This window comes from Protomyctophum parallelum (genome assembly GCF_964188405.1).
Source record: "Protomyctophum parallelum genome assembly, chromosome: 7".
NCBI lineage: Eukaryota > Metazoa > Chordata > Actinopteri > Myctophiformes > Myctophidae > Protomyctophum > Protomyctophum parallelum.
The window spans coordinates 28,072,088-28,094,068 of NC_139705.1; the positions used below are offsets into that span (position 1 = coordinate 28,072,088).

The following is a 21,981-nucleotide window of genomic DNA, read 5'->3' on the forward strand; positions in this document are numbered from 1 at the left end:
TATGCTGAACCTGGCAACACTGTGACTGCGGTAGTAGCACACAGTGCGCATGCTCTGCCTGGCCTGTAGGATCATCCATCCTGTTAACTATTAACTGTAAATGTCTGCAAACATCAGTGAATATCTAATGTGTGTGTTTCTAATAATCTACACACACTGAGCCGTCTCTGGGTCGTTGTTTAGAGAGGGCTGCAGGTCAACACACACAGAGCTGGTAAGGACGTTGTTTTAATTCAACATTTCACTCCCTATAAATGTTCAGTTTTATCATCATTTAGCGGATAGCTGTGGCTAACTAGGATGTTAGCTAATTGTTTCTGTGTTACTGTAGTGATGCTAGCTGGCTAGCCTAGCCTCCGTCCGTCCGTCCGTCCGTCTGTCTGTCTGCATACAGTGCATAGCAATGAGCAGCAATGCATCCATCCATTCTGCAGTAGTAGCCTATGTTGTTGTTGTTATCCCTCCCTGGGAGATCATTTACATTCTGGATCAATCGTTGTTTGGTGATTGTTGCCTGCTGCTAAACCTATAGCTCGTTAGCCAGGTTTGGTTTGTTTATCTCCAGGTTACAATTTACTGTCATGACCTTTTAGCAGATGATCATTTATGCATATAGAGATAGTGTAGTGTCTTAGTAAATTATAGGATCACAGGGGAACACATGTATACATTAAATGCATAGAGACAGTGCTGTAGTGTCTCAGTAAACTATAGGATCATAGAATGCAGAGAGACAGTGTAGTGTCTGTAAACTATAGGATCATAGAATGCAGAGAGACAGTGTAGTGTCTCAGTAAACTATAGGATCATAGAATGCAGAGAGACAGTGTAGTGTCTCAGTAAACTATAGGATCATAGAATGCAGAGAGACAGTGCTGTAGTGTCTCAGTAAACTATAGGATCATAGAATGCAGAGAGACAGTGTAGTGTCTCAGTAAACTATAGGATCATAGAATGCAGAGAGACAGTGTAGTGTCTCAGTAAACTATAGGATCATAGAATGCAGAGAGACAGTGTAGTGTCTCAGTAAACTATAGGATCATAGAATGCAGAGAGACAGTGCTGTAGTGTCTCAGTAAACTATAGGATCATAGAGAATGCAGAGAGACAGTGTAGTGTCTCAGTAAACTATAGGATCATAGAATGCAGAGAGACAGTGCTGTTGCTGTAGTGTCTCAGTAAACTATAGGATCATAGAATGCAGAGAGACAGTGCTGTTGCTGTAGTGTCTCAGTAAACTATAGGATCATAGAATGCAGAGAGACAGTGCTGTAGTGTCTCAGTAAACTATAGGATCATAGAGAATGCAGAGAGACAGTGTAGTGTCTCAGTAAACTATAGGATCATAGAATGCAGAGAGACAGTGCTGTTGCTGTAGTGTCTCAGTAAACTATAGGATCATAGAATGCAGAGAGACAGTGCTGTTGCTGTAGTGTCTCAGTAAACTATAGGATCATAGAATGCAGAGAGACAGTGTAGTGTGACGTCTCATCTCAGTAAACTATAGGATCATAGAATACAGAGAGACAGTGCTGTAGTGTCTCAGTAAACTATAGGATCATAGAATGCAGAGAGACATAGCCGCAATTTGCAACTCTAGATTTTTTTATAATGGGATGAATCCAGAGTTGCAATTCCCTCCATTGACTCCCCACTCATCTTTTTTGGTTTGCGATCTGCTTGTCTTAAACAACGTTAAACTCACCAACATTGCAGCTGTAGTACAAGCTTGAATTATCCTCTTTCAATCTGCCGAGCTTGTTTTTCATAAAAATCCACCGTAGAGATGTTATGAGCTACTTTCTGTCAAGACATCCTCTGCAAGTGATTATTTTTCTAAGTGTTGCAGTTTGGAAGCACTCGTTTTTATTAACGGGTCGCGCTGCTGCCTCCTGCATTATGTGCAAATTCGAAACAGGTGGAACGCAGGGCCGTTCAGTGACATACGACGAGTGCTTCCAAACTCCAGAATCACTTGCAGAGGATGTCTTGACAGAAAGTAGCTCATAACATCTCTATGGTGGATTTTTATGAAAAACAAGCTCGGCAGATTGAAAGAGGATAATTCAAGCTTGTATTACAGCTGCAATGTTGGTGAGTTTAACGTCGTTTAAGACAAGCAGATCGCAAACCAAAAAAGATGAGTGGGGAGTCAATGGAGGGTATTGCAACTCTAGATTCATCCCATTATAAAAAAATCTAGAGTTGCAAATTGCGGCTAAGAGAGACAGTGCTGTAGTGTCTCAGTAAACTAGGATTATAGAATGCAGAGAGACAGTGTAGCGTCTCAGTAAACTATAGGATCATAGACTGCAGAGAGACAGTGCTGTAGTGTCTCAGTAAAGTATAGGATCATAGACTGCAGAGAGACAGTGCTGTAGTGTCTCAGTAAAGTATAGGATCATAGAATGCAGAGAGACAGTGTCTCAGTAAACTATAGGATATTAGTGCTCATAGTGCAACATGCTGCAGTCTACAGCATGAAGCTGCTAAACCACTGCTGCATCTAATGATGGGAATAATTGAGAAACATTCTCACCACATCAGGAGCAAGAAAGCCATCTTGAATAAATTATAAAATGTGCATCTTGCCTCTGCTTGATTGATGGGTAGATCCTTGGGCATTTTCTTTCCCCTGGACCTGCATAAACCAGATATTGTACAAATGGAACCCACACATCACACACAGATTCACACAGACACATTCATACACTTAACTCATAAACCAACTAAATGGAAAAAGAGGGACTCCAAAATTAAAGATGCAATTTCTCTTTATTTAGCGAACGTTGCCGCATTTCAGCAGAGCCTTCTTCAGAGCAGACAAAGGAAATTACACCTGAGGCCCGCCCGGCTCCGGCGAGCCTCCCTGCATCCGAAACGGTCGAGAAGTAATAGTTACCGTGTTGCAGCTTTCCATGCTCAGACATACAGACACAGAGACAGACAGACAGACAGACACACATAGCTGCGTATTGGAGCAGAAGCACCGCTCAAAAAGCACATGAAAAAAACCATGACCTGCTCACCGGAGCAATGGGGTTCTTGCTCAGACAAGGAGACTTTGACACTTGCTCTGGGGGAGCAATCCGGGACCCAAGCGGCCGCTCTACACCCTGAGCCACTGCCGCCCTGTGTTCTAACCCAGTGTTACACTTCCGTTTGGCTTTTAGGCTCTAAAGGTGCACACGGGGCAGATATGACAGCTAACTTAGATTATTTAATAACTTTATGCTTTATATGAATGGTGGAAATGGCCGATCTACAAGCTAAAATCGCGTCACATCATGATGCGTTTTGAGCTTGTAGATCTGCTCTTTCACTTTTTTTCTTAAAAAAAGAAAAAAATCTACATGGAAACAATTATGACGATTATTATGCAAAAACAATTACCTTAAATAAAAACAGTGATGTCTGTCTTTTCCAAGGGTGCCTTTATTGAAGTAAGCTGAGCTACATTCTCTGCTCCCCAGTTGACCTGGTCCTGGAAGTGAAGTGGGCAACTTTATCTACAAATGGATAATGGAGACTGGGGAAATAGGGTAAGAGTTGGATTAATGAATGATTCATACATTTAAGATGTCTGCGCTGCTTACAACTTGGTGCTCAGGACAGGAATCAACACTAAGCTGGAGTTTGCTTTCAGGTTGCCCGACCGGGCAAGTGCTCGTTTGAGAGGGGGACGCAACCGTCTATAAACACAACACTAGATATATGTCTAAACCATAGACTGTAAAAAATATGGACAAAGCGTTCCCCGGGTCTAACATGAACGTAAATTGAAGCCTGTCAGTCCTTGAATTGTAAATCGCCATCTTTCTAGATCCGTTTTGGCCCAGCTGGCCATTGGCTGGCCCAGACAACGAGGCGGGACTTCCCCCCTTCTAATTCTTCTTAGTTCGTTTTTTTTTTTTTTTTGACTCGAGTGGGAGGGGAATCCCGATCATAGACTAACGGTAGCCACGCCCCTCAGAACATACGTGACTTTATGGTAATTCTTTTAATAAATGGGACCATAATTTTCCAAAAAGAATATTATGACATTAGAAATGAGACTTTAAACTAGTGACTGGAAGCAGAAAGTATTCATGCCCATGTTTATTAAGGTAATACTAGGTGAAGTTGGGCCCAAATACATGGACTTCTATGGGGCTATGGGGTTTTTTTGGGCCCAATGACAGCGCCACAACAGGCCATTATATGAACTTTCAGGAAATCCCGATTTCCTTAGTCGCTTCACAAAATATCTGTCTGACTGCACCCCTGGTCTAAACACCTGAACGTGGCCAGAGCCCAGAGCGCTCTGGTCTGTGGAATGTAAAAAAATCACCCGTGTGAAGTGAGTGGTGCAACTCCCCCCCCACCCCCACACGGAGTTGCACCACTCACTGCACACGGGTGTGATTTTCTTTTTACAGGAACGCACCCAGGGTGCCAGCCCGATTCCGGCGAGCCGCCCCGCGTCAGAAACGGTTGAGAAATGACAGTTACCTTGTGGGGGTCCCTCTACTGTAGCCTCTACTGTACTGTCACTGTACTAACCCACAGGAACGCACCCAGGGTGCCGGCCCGATTCCGGCGAGCCGCCCCGCGTCCGAAACGGTTGAGAAATGACAGTTACCGTGTGGGGGTCCCTCTACTGTACTGTCACTGTACTGTACTGGCACACCCGAAATCACCATATATACAGTTAATATGTGCGTGTGTGTTTGTGTGTGTGTTAGGTTGCGCACAGGTGGTGAAAAACAACCGTGCTGTTTTCGTGCTCAGACGCACCCAGGAACCCACCCACCCACACACACACATAGCTCCGTACCACTCAATGGTCCTGATTCTTCAAAAACGAAATGCGCCAGAGTGTAACGGTGACGGAAACAGATATCGTATTTATCCGTCCGATCAAGCTACGTTGAGATGACGTGTTATTCAGAGAGTGGTGTGTACCACAGGTGCGCTGGCGTATCGCAGGTGTATGTCATACTGAAAGCAGCGGGTGCAAAGTGATCGGAAAAGCAACCGACAACCTCATCTGCATTGATCCACGCCCCATATCGACCATAAAAGGCTTCAAGCATGACTCAGCAGACAGCAGTTTGTCTGAGATCACAGCCGCGGTCACTGCTATATCCAAGCTTACAACAGTGTGTGCTCCGCTGAAGCAATATAATTATAATTTATTTAATTAAGTTCGGGACCAAGGCGGGTGCTCACTCACACCTTTGCAGAGGTAAAACATATCCGATATTTTTGTCAATGCAAAAGTCGTCTTTTCAGAGAGAGCGAGAGAGAGAGAGAGACGAGAGAGGGAGGGGGGCTGCATGGGCCCTCGACACTGTTGCGCGATAAAGAACAGTAGCCCATACATTCATAAGTAAATATATTATAGGCCTGGGATCCTCTTGTCTGAAGAAATTATAATCCAGTGAGTTAAACTATTCTGTGTGTGGCATCCATGTGATCAATATCAATATACATTATTATAAATTCTGTCTGTCTGTCCGTCATGTTCACGAGTGGAGGCGAGCTGCATGGTTTAAAACTGATATGACTGGCCGACTTTCAAACACACACACACACACACACACACACACACACACACGCCTACTGCAGGCATTACTGTCTACACTAAACTATGTTGGATTCGTACAGTGCAGAATGCAGATAAGCCTATGTTCTTATTATAACTGTGAATTTGTTTTTTAACATGCAGCGCGAGTCCGCGAGATCCGATCTACAAGCTCACAACCGTTGCACTTCCGAGTAGAAGGCTGCCAGTGAGCTGCAGCCCCAATCGCGCATGATATAAATATCCTAATAAATAAATAGAAATGTGTCGTGCTTGCGGGGCAGTTTCTGTATGGGACTCTATAGGCTAACTTGCCTATAATGCATGCATTTAGGCATACAAGTGCACTCGGCTTTTATATATATATATATATCGTTTTTTTATGTGCTGATCGACCAATATGTTGGGGACACATGCCTACATATTTTATCTGAGATTTGGGGACTATTTATTGATTCAGCATGAAGACTAAAGCCTTCTGAATAAATCTATATGCAAGTGTATGCTTCCGAAAATTTCTCCGCCACCTAAAGAGGTGGCGGAGGATTTAGCGGAATTTCCGACCAACCAAAGACAGCGTCAAGTTCACGGCCATTTTCATGAATTCCAAATTAATGTGGGAAATCCACGTAAATGCCTTTCCGCTAGCGTCACGTCAATATATAAGCGGAAGCGCGTTGAAGAATCAGGCCCAATAAGAGCACTGTTTTTTACCTATAATGTGCTATTTTCATTGTTGCTAGCTATGTAGGTATTTTTGGCATAAACATTGAGGTATGACTCTTTTTCTTTTTCGCACACGGCCCCCAGAATGTAAGTTAAATTTAACAGAAATTAAAAATGTACCTATCATTTTATAATGGACCATTTACTTTTCAACGATGTTATACAAGTTGTGCAATTTGAAACAGGTGACCGATAATGCATGTTGCAGCAGTACATGCCTGTCGCTTCGTTACACACACACACACACACACACACACACACACACACACACAAGGAGTTAAAGAGGCGTGCGAGAATGTCATGCTACTAAAACCACAACTTCTCTTAAGACATCTCCGCTGTACCAGCACATTGTGTGTTTTTAACAAAGGGCAGACTTGTGATTACATCACACCGTTTGTGTTGCATCCAGATTGTTCCCCTAACATGATCATATGACCGCCGTAAAGTATTCGAGATATTACTGCAGCTTACAGAGTGTACAAATGGAACCATACAGGTCCATTTGGTTCCATTTGTACACTCTTGAAATTAAAGTTTGAGAACGACTGATCTAGAAATAAATACAAATTCCATTGATAATTATTAAAAATGCAGCTACCATTTAATATAATGTAAATAGTACAGTAAGAGTATAAAACAGTAGTGCAACATCAACCGAAGCATTGGGCTCCTCCAGAGTTGGTGTCAAAGTGTCCTTGAGCCAAGACACTGAACCTCCTGATGTGCAGGTTGGTGCCTTGCATGGTTTCCTCTGTCATCGGTGTGTGTGTGTGAATGGGTGAATGTAATGCAATGCACAATCTATGTAAAGCGCCTTGGATAAAGCCGCTATATAAATGCACCATTTATTTAATTTATTCAAAATACGACATCATTCATGTGATAAATGTGGCATGGGAACGACATTGACTGGCATACTCTCTCACCGTCACCACTTGCCGATAACCAGCATTTTAACCCATTTAGACCTGAGGACGATTTTACAAATGCCTTCTATATCCTGACCGTTTTATGAAGAACACATGTTTCTATGTCAGTCATTCTCAAAAAGTTTCATGTCAAGGACCCCCGAAAATATATGTAATTGGCTGCTGACTGTTCCAGGGACTTGGTACCGCACTATGAGCTTGTAGATCTGCTATTTTTCAATAGTTAAAGTATAAAATGCAAGGCACCAACCTGCACATTGGGAGCAAATTGGGGGTACAGAGTCTTGCTCAAGGACACTTCGACACTAACTCTGAGGGGAGCCCCGGGTTTAAACTTGCGGTTCACATCCGGTCACTCTACCCCTGAGCCACTGCCACCTCGTCTTTCCACACAGTCTCACCGTTAACCCATTTTGGACGGGAACCCCTTTTGGTGTTTTAAGCATTATGTTACACTTAAGCTGCTATTGAAATATAGCAGATCTACAAGCTCGAGCTTGTAGATCTGCTATTTTTGAAAAATCATGAACATGTGGTGCAAAGCTTTGAATATATATTCTTTCAGAGCGAACGTTTTTAACTCGAATCTTTGCTTCTGGGAGGTGGTCCCTGGAACAACCCATTTTCAGATGGGGGTCGGCGGCCAATTTTATATATATTTGGGGGTCCTTGACATGAAAATGTTTGAGAACGACAAACATGGGTTTTTCAGAAAACTGTCACGATTTAGAAGACATTTGTAGAATCGTCCTCAGATCGAAATGGGTTAAAATAATTTCTATCTCTCTCTTTGTCGCCGATGATGTGCAGATGAGTCCTGTGACGTTGAACGTGGGCGGCGCCCTGTACACCACCAGCCTGTCCACGCTGCAGCGCTACCCGGACTCCATGCTGGGCGCCATGTTCCGCGGGGACTTCCCCACCACGCGTGACGCCCAGGGCCACTACTTCATCGACCGCGACGGCTCCCTCTTCCGCTACGTGCTCAACTTCCTGCGCACGTCGGAGCTCACGTTGCCTGTGGACTTCACGGAGACTGACCTGCTGCGCAAGGAGGCCGACTTCTACCAGATCGAGCCGCTCATCCAGTGCCTGAGCGAGCCCAAGCCGCTGTACCCTCCCGACGTCTTCGAGCAGGTGTTGGTTATTAGTTAATTTGTTCGTTCGGGCATTTATTTTATTTTATTTTGGAGTGGTGCAACCACTCCTATAGACAGCTATGTGTGTCCCTGGGTCTGTCCCTGGGAGCTGTACGATGTATAATGTTTGTTTACCACCAAGTGTCACTGTTGCACAGCTTATCACACAGACACACACAGTACAGTACAGTACAATTACAGTACAGCACCACTCACTTCAGGCGGGTCAGATTTTTGTTTTGTTTTAAACGAAACAGTTGTGGAGCAATTTTTACAGTACAGTTACAGTACACAACTTGCTCAACAAAGTGCCTATTATTTGGCCCGAAAAGTTATTGGCTGAAGCCGAAGCTTGGTTATTTTTATTACAAAAATAATTATATTTGTATTAATTAAATAGATTTATTTGTTCTCTTCCAATTTCTAGATTTTATATATACACAATTACACACACATTTGAAATTAGACGATCTACAAGCTCACAATGCGTCACATTGTGACGCATTAATTCTTTTTGAATTCCGGACTTTGTTTTTACTTGCTGCAACAGAGTATGTTTTCTTCCCACCCACCACTGTAGTAATTTCTCAGAGTCTCCATAAATAACACACTTTCTTTCCTTTCCTTTCCTTCCTATACATCCACTAAGGTCGTGGAGCTGTCGAGCACGCGCAAGCTCTCCAAGTACTCGAACCCGGTGGCAGTGATCATCACGCAGCTCACGGTCACCACCAAGGTGCACTCGCTGCTCGAGGGCATCTCCAACTCCTTCACCAAGTGGAACAAGCACATGATGGACACGCGCGACTGCCAGGTGAGCTTCACCTTCGGCCCGTGCGACTACCACCAGGAGGTGGCGCTGCGCGTCCACCTGATTGACTACATCACGAAGCAAGGGTTCACAATACGCAACACGCGCGTGCACCACATGAGTGAGCGTGCCAACGAGAACACCGTGGAGCACCACTGGACCTTCTGTCGGCCGGCGCACAAGGTCGAAGACTGAGTTTTTAACCAGCGATACGCCTTTTTTTCCTTCTTTTTTTGTTTAACCATTTAGACCTGAGGCCGATTCTAAAAGAAATGTCTTCTAAGTCTAAGGGCCGATTCATACTCCTATTTTAGAGCAGAATAAAAGTCGGTTCGGCGCTGTAGAGCCTACAATGTGACGTCATTTGAGGTTCGGGGGGCGGGTGCCGTCCTAAAAAGATTTCAGCCGAAATCATTTCGGCACTACAGCGCCGAAACAGCGGTAAAATAGGAGTATGAATCGGCCCTAAGACAGTTTTTTCTGTAATACCTGTTGTTTCTATATCACTGGTGCTCCAAACTATCTCATGTCAAGGACCCCTGAAATTATATGTATTTGGTGCGTACCCGATATCTTAAAATATTTTGTTCCAGGGACCTCCCAGAAACAAAGATTTGAGTTAAAATGTTCGCTGGGAAAGAATATATATTAAAAGATTTGCGCCACATTTTCACAATTTTTCTAAAATAGCAGATCTACAAGCTAGTAGCGCGGCACTCGGTGCCGAGCTTGTAGATCTGCTATTCCTCAACAGCTAAAGTTTAAAATAATGGTTAAAGTGGTTAAAAGCTATACAGTGACACAGATGCGTTCCAGGTCTTAATGGGTTAAGGAGTAGTATACACAAAATGACTTATTTGTAGTCAATTACACGTCCCGTGAAGCCTTGAATTCACGGGGATTCTTTTTGTTTGTCGCATTCGTAAGACAATATTTCGATGACCGGATCATCGTTAGTAGTAGGAGACTCTTTGGCCCCCTTTTCTACCAAATAAACTTTGGTTCTAGAACTGGTTCATTTTCCACCAAACTGGTTCCGTTCTAGATTATTGGAACCTTGGTGATTTCACGGAACCTGCTACCTTTTAGGGTTCTGAACCAGTTCATTTTCAGTGTAAACGCTCTGAACTGGTTCAATAGTAGGTGGGGAAAAAAGAACTGAACCGGTTCAACCCTGGTGTAAAAGGGGCCTGTGAGTCTCCACCAGTCATCAAATGATTGGTAAATGGTGCATTTTATATAGCGCGTTTATCCAAGGCGCTTTACATAGATTGTGCATTACATTCACCCATTCACACACATTCGTACACCAATGGCGGAGGAAACCATGCAAGACATCAACCTGCACATCGGGAGCAATTAGGGGTTCAGAGTCTTGCCCAACCTTCCTTCCAGTTGCCATGTGGCCACTCTACACAATTTACAATTTTACAATTTAGGCATTTAGCAGACGCTCTTAATCTAGAGCGACTTACATTAAGCAAGAACAAAAAAGCATGGGTACATCACATAAAAACATTTATCATGAAACATGCGTAAGCTAAGAAAGTAACAGTGGAATATCTATATAATGAAACTATACATATATACTACTATGCTATACACAACGTGCTATGACTACATACAATGCAATTATAGTGCTGTCTACATACATGCTATGAGTCTGTATCAAATGCTATCTAAGTCTACAGAAATGCTATCTAAGGGGGTAGGGTAAGTGCTATGGGCCATGATGGAGTCGGGTTTTCAGACTACGGCGGAAGATTGGGAGTGATGCTGCAGTTCTGACTGCAGCATCACTCCCCCCCCCCCCCCCCCCCCCCCCCCCCTCGCTGTCTGGGCCCAGAAAGAATCTCTGTGAATTCAAGGCGGGTGTGTGTAATTGCTAGAAAATAAGTACGTTTTTGGGTGAACTACTGCTTTATCTAGATTCCATTTGTAGTGTTTTTTTGTCATCAGGATATTAATGTTAGAAATAGTTTAGTCTAGTTCTAGTTGTTTGTGTGCTGTGTGTGTGTGTCACGGCACTAACAATAGCAACATCTACATGCTCACAACGACTCGTCCTCAGAGCTTGTAGATCTGCTATTGTTGGCGTGCGGCACCGGTGCACGACTTAAGCATAGATCACTTAAGCGTCACGATTATTAAGACGGAATCAATAATGTTGGTGTACATTTTCATACGGAGGGATGTGTTTTCTGTATTTTTTTTTATTATTCATTGTGGTACATGATGGAACAAGCTTCTACCCCAGGTTTTTTATCGACAGACGGATAACATCAGCGACATTAAAACCAGATTTAAAAAACAAAATGTAACGTTATACTGGTTGATGTGCAAGTGATGTAATCAATCGGTTTTACTTCTAAGACACAGACAATTTTGCACATATTTGATCATGACCTAGCCGCAATTTGCAACTCTAGATTTATTTTTACTATGTTGAATTTAGCTCATAGGCTACATCCAAACAGAAAAGTCCTATCTGATTCAATATATTTGTCATTTTCAATAACACAATGTCCTGCTGCCTCCTGCATTATGTGCAATTTAAAAAAGATGGTCCGTAGGGCCGTTGAGTCAACTTGAGCAGTTGAGTGATTTCAAACTCACTCATAGAAAAATACAAAAAGTAATCACCTGCAAGGAATTTCTGCAGAAAAGCATAATTACAGCTTTCTGTACATCTGCAATGTTGTTGAGTTTAACGTTTAATACAATGGGATAGGACTTTTCTGTTTGGATGTATGGGCTGTCAATGGTTGTTGTTGCAACTCTAGATTAAACATGTAAAAACAATATCTAGTGTTGCAAATTGCGGCTAACTGTGAGCAGGCTGATCAAGCCCGACCACGAGTACTGTATTGCTAACAATGTAAGCTATACAAGCAGAAATGTTGGATTTTGTGCACATTTTTTATATTTAATCACGCCATATTTCACCCCCACGGCCATTCTTGCGATGACAAGAATTGCGATGGAATGATGCCCTATTGAATCTACATTATTTAATGTTATCCAGGGTGCCTGGTAGTAAGACCATGTTGCTGAACACCCAATGTATGTTTCGATTGTTACCTGCATGTTTAATATCAAGCCATAATTTAAACCGATAGAATCTCAAGCCACACGTATGTAATGTGTAAATGCAACCTGAAACCACTCGGTAGGTAGGCTATTTATCAATGCCCTCATAATAATAATAATAATAAAAGTCATGTTTTTATATTATGCACATTGTTGTACCTTGTTGACTAGTTTTGCACATGAAGCCTGTTTTGATCTAGAGACCCTTAAAGCTACAATCAGTATGTCTACTCTTATCTGCCCTGCAAAGCCAAAACTACATTTTTGGACACAGACTAAGGGCCGATTCATACTCCTATTTTACAGCTGTTTCGGTGCTGTAGTGCCGAAATGATTTCGGCTCGTCAGGACCCCCAAATTGACACTGATTAGCCTGCGGACCCCCCTATTTGAAGAGATATTCCAGGGACCCCCATAAGAGAAGATCTTTACGGCTCTAGCAGAGATTCTCAGACTTAGTCTACGGACCCCCCATTTAATGGCATTTATCTCTGAAACCCCAATTTATATTGTAAAACCAATGTTAATTTAACTCAGAGTGTACAAATGGATCCAAATGTAACCTAACAGGTCCATTTGGTTCCATTTGTACACTCAGAGTTACAGACCCATAAGGGTCCATTTGGTTGCATTTGTATTGTACACTCAGAGTTACAGACCCATAAGGGTATTTGGTTAGGCTGTATGCTAGAGTCAGGACTGTCATTACGGGACTTGGCCAAGAGGGGGCACAAGTGCTCCAGACTAGGATATATCTTTTCTCTTGCGTCACTATACACCCGGATGTGACGTGTACAAAGATTGGATACGTTCGTTTTAGCAGTCGAAACAACGGCGGGCGGGAGGAGGCGCTGTTTTCACCACAGTCAACCGCCCGCTTCGTTTTGGACTAGTTAAAATAAAAACTCCTCACGTTTAGTCACTATAGTCAGGGACGAAATGTCAACAAGGTTTTGAGAAGGACAAGTAGTGTGATTTGGACTGTTTATAAGACTGTATAGATGTATTATTGAAGTTTCAACATCATGGTTGAGACGAAAACCACAGTGACGTATTCCCTGGCTCTGGTTCCTGGAAGACTTTAAGACAGTAGATTGAACAGATATTAAGACAGATTCAGACATTTAGACTTAACAGACATTAAGACTGATTCAGACAGTGTAGATTTAACAGGTTAAGTTTATAAGCATCATGGTTGAGACGAAGCCCATAGTGAAGTATCTCCTGGCTCTATTTCCTGGCAGAAAGAGGTTCGGACCCTACAGGTTCCTGCCTGTGTTCTTCTGCATAGGAGGAGTGATGGAGTGGATCATGATCAACGTCAGGATAGGACACGAGACATTCTGTAAGTAATAAGTAGGCTATATCTGTTGTATTATAATGTCTTCTGTAAGCATATTTAATGATGGAGTGGATCATGATAAACGTCAGGATAGGACTGGACATGAGAGACATTCTGTAAGTTCACTCAAATGCTGTTAGCCTATATCTTGATTGATTGATTGCAATATTTATTAACAGTTTGTAGAATTTACAGTACATTTTAAGCACAAACTCAATACAAAGACTGTTAACTGTGAGTGGACGACCCAATTAAGCATTACACTTGTTTACAACAGGGTCCACATTGTTCAATTCATCAAAACATTTAGAGACATACAAACATTTAGAGACATACAAATAGACATTTCTATGTAGCTAAAGAACAGAACAGGAATTCATCATATAGGAAGCAAAAAAGGGAAAAGATACATTATACAGTGAGGGGAAATGGGGGGGGGGGGGGATTCAGATTTTACAGAGGCCAGTTTCGAATTGCAGCCCTTTGGGAGAGCGGTTTTGAAGGAGTCAAGGGATTCACATGTCTTAATGACTGTTGGTAGGGCGTTCCACATTTTGGTGGCATAGGAGCGAAAATAATTTAGTCCCTTGTTTGTGCCGAATCTGGGTTGTACATGGTTTGTTGCACTACCTCTGGTGTTGTGGGTGTGGACTTCGTTTACATTAAGGAAGTATTTAGACAGGTACATGGGTATCTTGGTGGTGTATCGAATCTTGTGGACCAGACCCATTGCAAGATGCTGTACTCTGTCGTCGACCCTAAGCCATCCCAGCCTGTCAAAGTGGGCAGGGGTGAGGTGGGTTCGGGGGGTGAGGCCAAGTAGGAGCCTGACCAGTTTGTTTTGGGAGGTCTGGAGCCTTGTTTTAAGGGCCTTTGAGGTGCTGTGGTACCAAGAGGTGGATGCATAGTCAAAGAAACCTTGTACGAGGGCTCCTGTTAAGGTCTTCAAGGTGTTTTTGCTGACCAGTGAGGAGATCCTGTAAAGGAATCTTGTTCTTTGATTGACTTTTTTGATTACGTTGGTGGCCATTTTATCACGGAAAGATTGGCCTCCAGGATGGAACCTAGGTAGGTAATTTGATCTTTTCGTGTGATAATATTGTCAATTTGTCACCCACTCTAACCAAGAAGCCATCTGCCTTGCTGAGATTACTATTTGATCCGAAGAGGATGGATTCAGTTTTTCCCAGGTGTAAGGATAGTTTGTTATCAGCGAGCCAGGTGCAGATTCTACCGAGTTCAGAGCTGAGGGTCTTTTCAACCTGCAGTTTGTTCCTGTCCGAGACCAGCAGTGCTGAGTCATCTGCGAACAGGAACAAGTTGCAGTCACAAGCTGAAGTCATGTCGTTAACATATATTAGGAACATTAAAGGCCCTAGTATGCTTCCTTGTGGGACACCACAGCTCACTGGGAGGGGAGGGGACAGTGTTCCGTTCACCTCCACCGTCTGTTCTCTCCCCTCCAGGTAGGATTGCATCCAGCTCACTGATGTGCTATCAAAACCAATAGCTTTAAGCTTGTTAACCAGTATGGAGTGGTTCGTCTAACAGGATAGGACGAAGTATAATTAATATTAGCCCCATATGCCCTCTCCGCTCATTCTGTAGCTCATCTCGGAGCTACAGAATGAGCGTAGGGAGAGGGCACATATGGGGCTAAATTAATATATGTGTATAATATAGAGTGATGGTGGAGGGATTCTGTGAGTAGGCCTATAGATCAGTGCATGGTTCCCAAACTTTTTCATGTCAAGGACCCCCAAATTGACACTAATTGGCCCGTGGACCCCCATTTGAAAATATATTCCATAATTCCAGTTCCAGGGACCCCCATAAGAGAAGATTTTTATACGGCTCTAGCAGTGATTCTCAACTCGTTTAATTTCAAGGACCCCCAGTTTGACATGCATTAGTCCACAGACCCCCCCCCATTTAATGGCATTTCTATCTCTGGGAGTGGGACCCCCAATTTATATTGTACAAATCTATGTTAATTGTAGGGGTTTAGAGTTCCAAACCCATAAGGGTCCATTTGGTTACAAACCCTCACCCTAACCCTAACCTCCCACGGGGCAGCACACCTAAACCTAGCTCTGGTCCATAGCTCTAATGCGTTGCCGCATTAGAGCTATGGACCAGAGCTACAATTACAATTTTACAATTTAGGCATTTAGCAGACGCTCTTAATCCAGAGCGACTTACATTTAAGCAAGAACAAAAGCATGGGAATACATCACATAAAAGCATTTATCAATATCATGAAACATGCGTAAGCTAAGAAAGTAACAGTGGAATATCTATATAATGAAACTATACATACACTATACATATAAACTATACATATTTACTACTATGCTATACATATGTACTATGGCGTGCTATGACTATATACAATACAATTATAGTGCTGTCTACATAACATGCTATAAGTCTGTGTCAAATGCTATCTAAGCCAACAGAAATGCTATCTAAGGGGTTAGGGTAAGTGCTATGGGCCATGATGGAGTCTGAAAAGGTGGGTTTTCAGGCTACGGCGGAAGATTGGGAGTGATGCTGCAGTTCTGACTGCAATGGGAAGTGCATTCCACAGTTTTGGAGCCAGAAGGGAAAAGAGTTTGGGACGTGTGGAGCGTTGTCCCGGCGTTTTTAGTGAGGGTACTTCCAGTTTCCCTGCGTTGGCGTTGGCTAACCTTCTCCTAACCCTTAACGCACTCCTCACCAACCTTAATCCGGTCGTTTTAACGCACCCCTTACCAACCTTAATCCGGTCGTTTTAACGCTCCCCTTACCAACCTTAATCCGGTCGTTTTAATGCACCCCTCACCAACCCCAATCCGGTCGTTTTAACTCACCCCTCACCAACCTTAATCCAGTCGTTTTAATGCACTCCTTACCAACCTTAATCCGGTCGTTTTAACGCACCCCTCACCAACCTTAATCCGGTCGTTTTAACGCATCCCTCACCAACCTTGTGTCTAACCAATGACTAGTCTAAACTAAGTATGCACCCCTCCAAACTAGCTGGGGGGACCCCCTGGAACTCCCTCAAGGACCCCTGGGGGTCCCCGGAACCCACTTTGGGAACCACTGGTATAGAGGGTATGCGTGTGACATCATCATCAAACCCGGAAGTTATGCAGGAACGCCTACTGAGTGTCAAAAAGCTACTTTCTGGCCTTGACAACCCATGCATCCAAACAGAAGTCCTATCTGATTGCATTAAGCAACGTTAAACAATGTTAAACTCACTTTGTATGTTGATTTGCCACTCGATGTGCCATTCACTTTATGCATGCGCATACCCTCTATAGATAATTTAACTACAAATATAGACCTTCTGTAAATCTACCGCATCCTACAGTAGCTGCATCAAGCTAACAGGATAGCACATTCTGTATGCCTAATTGCCTATATAAGTGTTACTAATAATCAGTGAGGTGCACATGTTCCAAAACTCTGCCCAGACTGCCTGCTGCACTCATATTATACACATGCAGTGTCTCTTCTCATTGACTTACATCAGCATAGTTCTCTCTACATCAGGTCAAGGAAGGACCCCCACATAATGCCACATTGATATGTATTTGGCCGTGGACCCCCATTTTAAAAGCGACCGGATTAAGGTTGGTGAGGAGTGCGTTAAGGGTTAGGAGAAGGTTATCTCTGACCCATAGCTCTAATGCGGCAATGCATTAGAGCTATGGACCAGAGCTAGGTTTAGGTGTGCTGCCCCGTGGGAGGTTAGGGTTAGTGTGAGGGTTTGGAACCAAATGGACCCTTATAGGTTTGCAACTCTAAGCCCCTAACGGGTACATTTGGTTCCATTTGTACACTCTCAGAGTTAAATTAACATCGATTTTTACAATATAAATTGGGGGTCCGAGAGATAGAAATGCCATTAAATGGGGGGTCTGTAGACTAATGCATGTCAAACTGGGGGTCCTTGAAATTAAACGGGTTGAGAATCACTGCTAGAGCCGTAAAAATCTTCTCTTATGGGGGTCCCTGGAATTATGGAATATATTTTCATCATGCCAAAATCATTCCAGTTGACTAAAATGTGACTGAAACTAAATGAAAACTATTGAAGAGACTATGGGTGCCATTTTGAAGATCCGTTTTACAATGGGGTAATACATAAATTGCCCTCGCTCTGCGCACAATCGTATTATGAAAGCCATATCGGCCCGTGTTGAACGCACACACATATGGCATACGGCGTTCCTGAATATTTTAGCATTGTGGGAGTGTCCATATGTTAATTATTTTCGCTTTGCGCAATTTGCTATTAAGCCCCTTGACCTAAAAACACTCGGCACATAACGATTAGACGTGGGTCTGACCACCTCATAAACGCAAAAAGCACTGTTTGATTTTACACTTGAGCGGCTCTGGGAGGCTGCTGGAGTGTTGCCATGTCTGTTTATTATAAGCGGCTTCTTTTTCTGTAAAGTTGCTTGTAAATATTGGTAGTTGTAGCCTACTAGTTGTGGTTGCTTTTCTTGTTTCTAAAGGGGTTATTTGGGCTTTTCTCCTAATGTTGTTTAAACCAGTGATCCTCACACAACACATTCCCATGTCAAGGATCCCCAGATGAATGCATTTGCCCAACTAAGGACGGCTAATCCAAAGATTAAATTAAAAATTTCCAAGATTACTTTTGAAAATAGCAGATCTATACCAGCTCACAATGCATCACATTCATTTATTAAAACTATGAACTCTGACTGCAGGGGGATATATATAATGATCATTATAACAATGTGCAAGAACATATTTAAAAAGAAGGAAGAGCTTTATATTTGTGGACAATCAAAATATGTTTTTTTTATTTTAATGTGGTGTCATTGTGGTGTCATGGCATACTCACTATCTAGAAAATAAAAACATGGCACTTCATTTAAAATAGGTTACAGACCCCTGTTATATGCGCTTATTTTTATAGACCTATTTACTTGTTTCTATGAGACATGGCAACAGCCTCTTTTTGCGTCTTTTTTTTTGTAAAATGTTGAGATTAGAAACGGCCATAATTCTTTCATTTCTCAACCTTAAAAATAAATAAAAACATCTCCATAATCCTTGGGAAGTTTGCTTTCATATGCATACACCCGATTCAAGTCTTCTTCAATAAAATGCTACGAGCGAAGACCATATACCATCGGGGCCACAGGCACAGCATTAAGCAGCAGCATTCAACTCATTCCTTCATCATGACTTGAATGAAATAAAATATAATAAACGTTATTTTACTGGTGTTTTTCAATAGAAACAAATTATTTTGAGGCATAAAGGTGACAGCATGCAGTGCAATAGGAATAATTAACCCAAATGTGACAAAGTCATGTCATGTCTTCTATGGTGCCAGCCTGAAGAAATGTAATACCACGATCCCCAAAGTGCGCATTCCATATGTGACATCAGCTGACTGGTAAAGAGAATAGTACGGACATGTTGATTGGGTACGTCTCAAACACTCCTTAAACACACCCATGACTAATTCAAGGCCGTTTTGCGCAATCCACGGGGTGTCGAAAGCGCTTCTTAACATGCCCAAAATTGCAATATGACATACAACACGCCCCCAGCTCATAAAACTGTAATATTATATGTCATATTATATGAATTGCTTAATGGAGCCCTATAAATCATACTAAAATCAAAATTTGCTGCCAAAAACACTGCTGCCAAAAAACACATTACTTGTGCCCAGTGCACACTGCCAGTAGGCTAACGTAGTACTTACTACTTACACGCATTTCTTTTCACACATGCTTTATATTTTCTGAAATATTTGACATTTTTATTTAACCATTGTTTTATCCATGGTCAATAATTTATGTTGGTTTTCAGCATGGTCCAGCACCACTATCTCACACACATCTGGGAGCTGACCAGTACAACCACAGTCTGAAGTGATACTGTTGTACTGACCAGTACAACCACAGTCTGATACTGTTAGCCTGGGAATCAAGGTCACAGTCTGCACAGCATGGCTGTTATTCCTTTCACTATCTGGACTTTGAGACAACGTGACCCGGGGGCCCAGATACGAGAGGAGCCCAGGATACGCAAACATAAACATGAACTCTCACAGACAATGCCACACACACACACACACCTACACTACACGCCGCCTCCACCACCCCCCCTGATGCTGAGTGCATCACATCTCCCCCCAACCCCCCCCCCCCCCCCACCTGCTGCCCGGCTGTGTATTTCTTTTTCCTGTACTCAGGCAGTTCTTGGCGTGAGGAACAGTGTTTTTTATTTGTGCTCAGACCCAAAACCAACCCCTCACCCCCACCCAAGTTCATTCTGTGCCTGCACGATACAATTATGATTGTAATGTGATATGTTGACTCCATCCCCCCCCTTCCTCCCTCTCTGTCAATACCCCTCACCCATTCTATGCATCCCCCCGCACCCCCCCCCCCCCCCCCAGTATCTTGCCTCTTTTTCTTTTTTTTCTATGATGTAAAGAGAAGTTTGTGGCGGCGCGACCCATGTTTGCTGCGGCCCGTGCACTCAGCACATCGTAATCTCGTTTTTTCTGATGTTACAGTTGTAAAAAATGACAAATAAAGCAATCTTGATCTTGATCTTCTAGTGTTGTATTGACCAGTACAACCACTGTCTGATACTGTTGTACTGACCAGTACAACCACAGTCTGATACTCTTGTACTGACCAGTACAACCACAATCTGATACTGTTGTACTGACCACCAGTACAACCACAGTCTGATACTGTTGTACTGACCAGTACAACCACAATCTGATACTGTTGTACTGACCACCAGTACAACAAGTCTGATACTGTTGTACTGACCAGTACAACCACAGTCTGATACTGTTGTACTGACCACCAGTACAACCACAGTCTGATACTGTTGTACTGACCAGTACAACCACAGTCTAATACTGTGGTTTGCAACCGTTTTCATATCAAGGTCCATTATTTATTCTGTATTTGAGCCACAGACTTATTGTTGGATAAGATTTTGTCCACAATTCCATACTGTATTGATGTTGGTACCATTAGGAGAGATAACAGGCAACCGTTGATCAAAAATAACAATTATTCTACATTCTCTAATTGTGTAGACTTCTTGTAAGTTATGTAATCCATTTGGCTCCACCATTTTAGCATGGTACTACCTGAAACAAAACTTATTTTCTGTTGTTGTCGTTCCCCCCCTCTCCCCCCGCAGACGATGTATACAGACGGAAGCAGTCGGAACGGGAGTACCAGCAGAGGGTAGCTCTTCATAAGTGAAGACTCACACATCGTTGGACATTCATCCACCTGTTTCCCTCAGGCTGCAGTGGACATAACAACCTCATGTTGGACTTAACATCCACCTGTTTCCCTCATATTGGACTTAACAACGTCCACCTGTTTCCCTCATATTTGACTTAACAACGTCCACCTGTTTCCCTCATATTGGACGTAACAACGTCCACCTGTTTCCCTCATATTGGACTTAACAACGTCCACCTGTTTCCCTCATATTGGACGTAACAACGTCCACCTGTTTCCCTCATATTGGACTTAACAACGTCCACCTGTTTCCCTCATATTGGACTTAACGGCACCCTGACGGGCTCAAAGACTATGTATAATATCAGGGATGTGACCTTTCTGGCCGATATACCGAGAACCGGATGTTTGTCCGGTCAATACCACATACCAACGTTGGCCGTTATGGCCGATAACCCGATATTTATCCACGAATATCTGTATAGAAACAAGTTCAAGATGTTGTCCTATATAGCCTATAAACAAACACTGCAATTTGAAAAAGCAATGTCTTTTTATTCCATAACTACAGATGCAACGTTATTGAGTATGCACATGCACATTACTTTTCCACCGCGACACTTCAAAACTCTTGACACTATAAAAAGAATCACCCGTCCTGCACAGAATGTCTTGACAGAAAGTAGCTCATAACATGTCTGTAGTGGATTTTTATGAAACAAACACTTTGTAGATATTTATGCTCTCCAACATTTGGTGCCCAAATGCTGAATCAGCGAAAAATGCGGAAATAGACTTCCGGCAGCCTTCTGGGTGCTTCAAAATGCCACTGAGCAACTTCCACTGACATGAATAGCGGAGGGGGCGGAGCTTCGCGCCAGTTTAGTCTCTATCCTTTTAATACTCTATGGTCAGTCCTTGTATTGTAAGTCGCCATCTTTCTAGATCCGTTTTAGCCCAGCTGGCCATTGGCTGGCCCAGACAACGAGGCGGGACCCCCTTCTTCTCTGTTGGTTTTTATTTTGACTCGAGTGGGAGGGGAATCCCGATCATAGACTGTAACGGTAGCCACGCCCCTCAGAACATGCGCGACTTTATGGTCATTTTTTAAAT

At 42.9% G+C, this 21,981-nt stretch overlaps 1 protein-coding gene across 2 annotated transcripts; it reads left to right on the forward strand.

Annotated features, from left to right (window-relative positions):
• The first annotated feature begins 73 nt into the window (after positions 1-73).
• Positions 74-10,824, forward strand: kctd6b (potassium channel tetramerization domain containing 6b). Of its 2 annotated transcripts, none has more exons than XM_083769430.1 (4): positions 74-222; positions 3,474-3,542; positions 8,035-8,361; positions 9,013-10,824. In XM_083769430.1, exons 2-4 carry the CDS (start codon positions 3,516-3,518, stop codon positions 9,367-9,369), a joined length of 711 nt encoding a protein of 236 aa, XP_083625556.1. In that variant the 5' UTR covers positions 74-222; positions 3,474-3,515; the 3' UTR covers positions 9,370-10,824. The 2 variants fall into 2 exon arrangements, with proteins under 2 accessions (XP_083625556.1, XP_083625557.1); XM_083769431.1 differs by having other exon boundaries at positions 74-214; positions 3,429-3,542.
• The last annotated feature ends 11,157 nt before the right edge of the window (positions 10,825-21,981 follow it).

Excerpts from the sequence above, each read along its gene's own strand:
- kctd6b (XM_083769430.1), top strand. The coding sequence starts at position 3,516 with ATGGATAATGGAGACTGGGGAAATAGG. Across the intron at positions 3,543-8,034 it reads ATGGAGACTGGGGAAATAGG|ATGAGTCCTGTGACGTTGAA; the intron begins GTAAGAGTTGGA and ends GATGATGTGCAG. Across the intron at positions 8,362-9,012 it reads CTCCCGACGTCTTCGAGCAG|GTCGTGGAGCTGTCGAGCAC; the intron begins GTGTTGGTTATT and ends ACATCCACTAAG.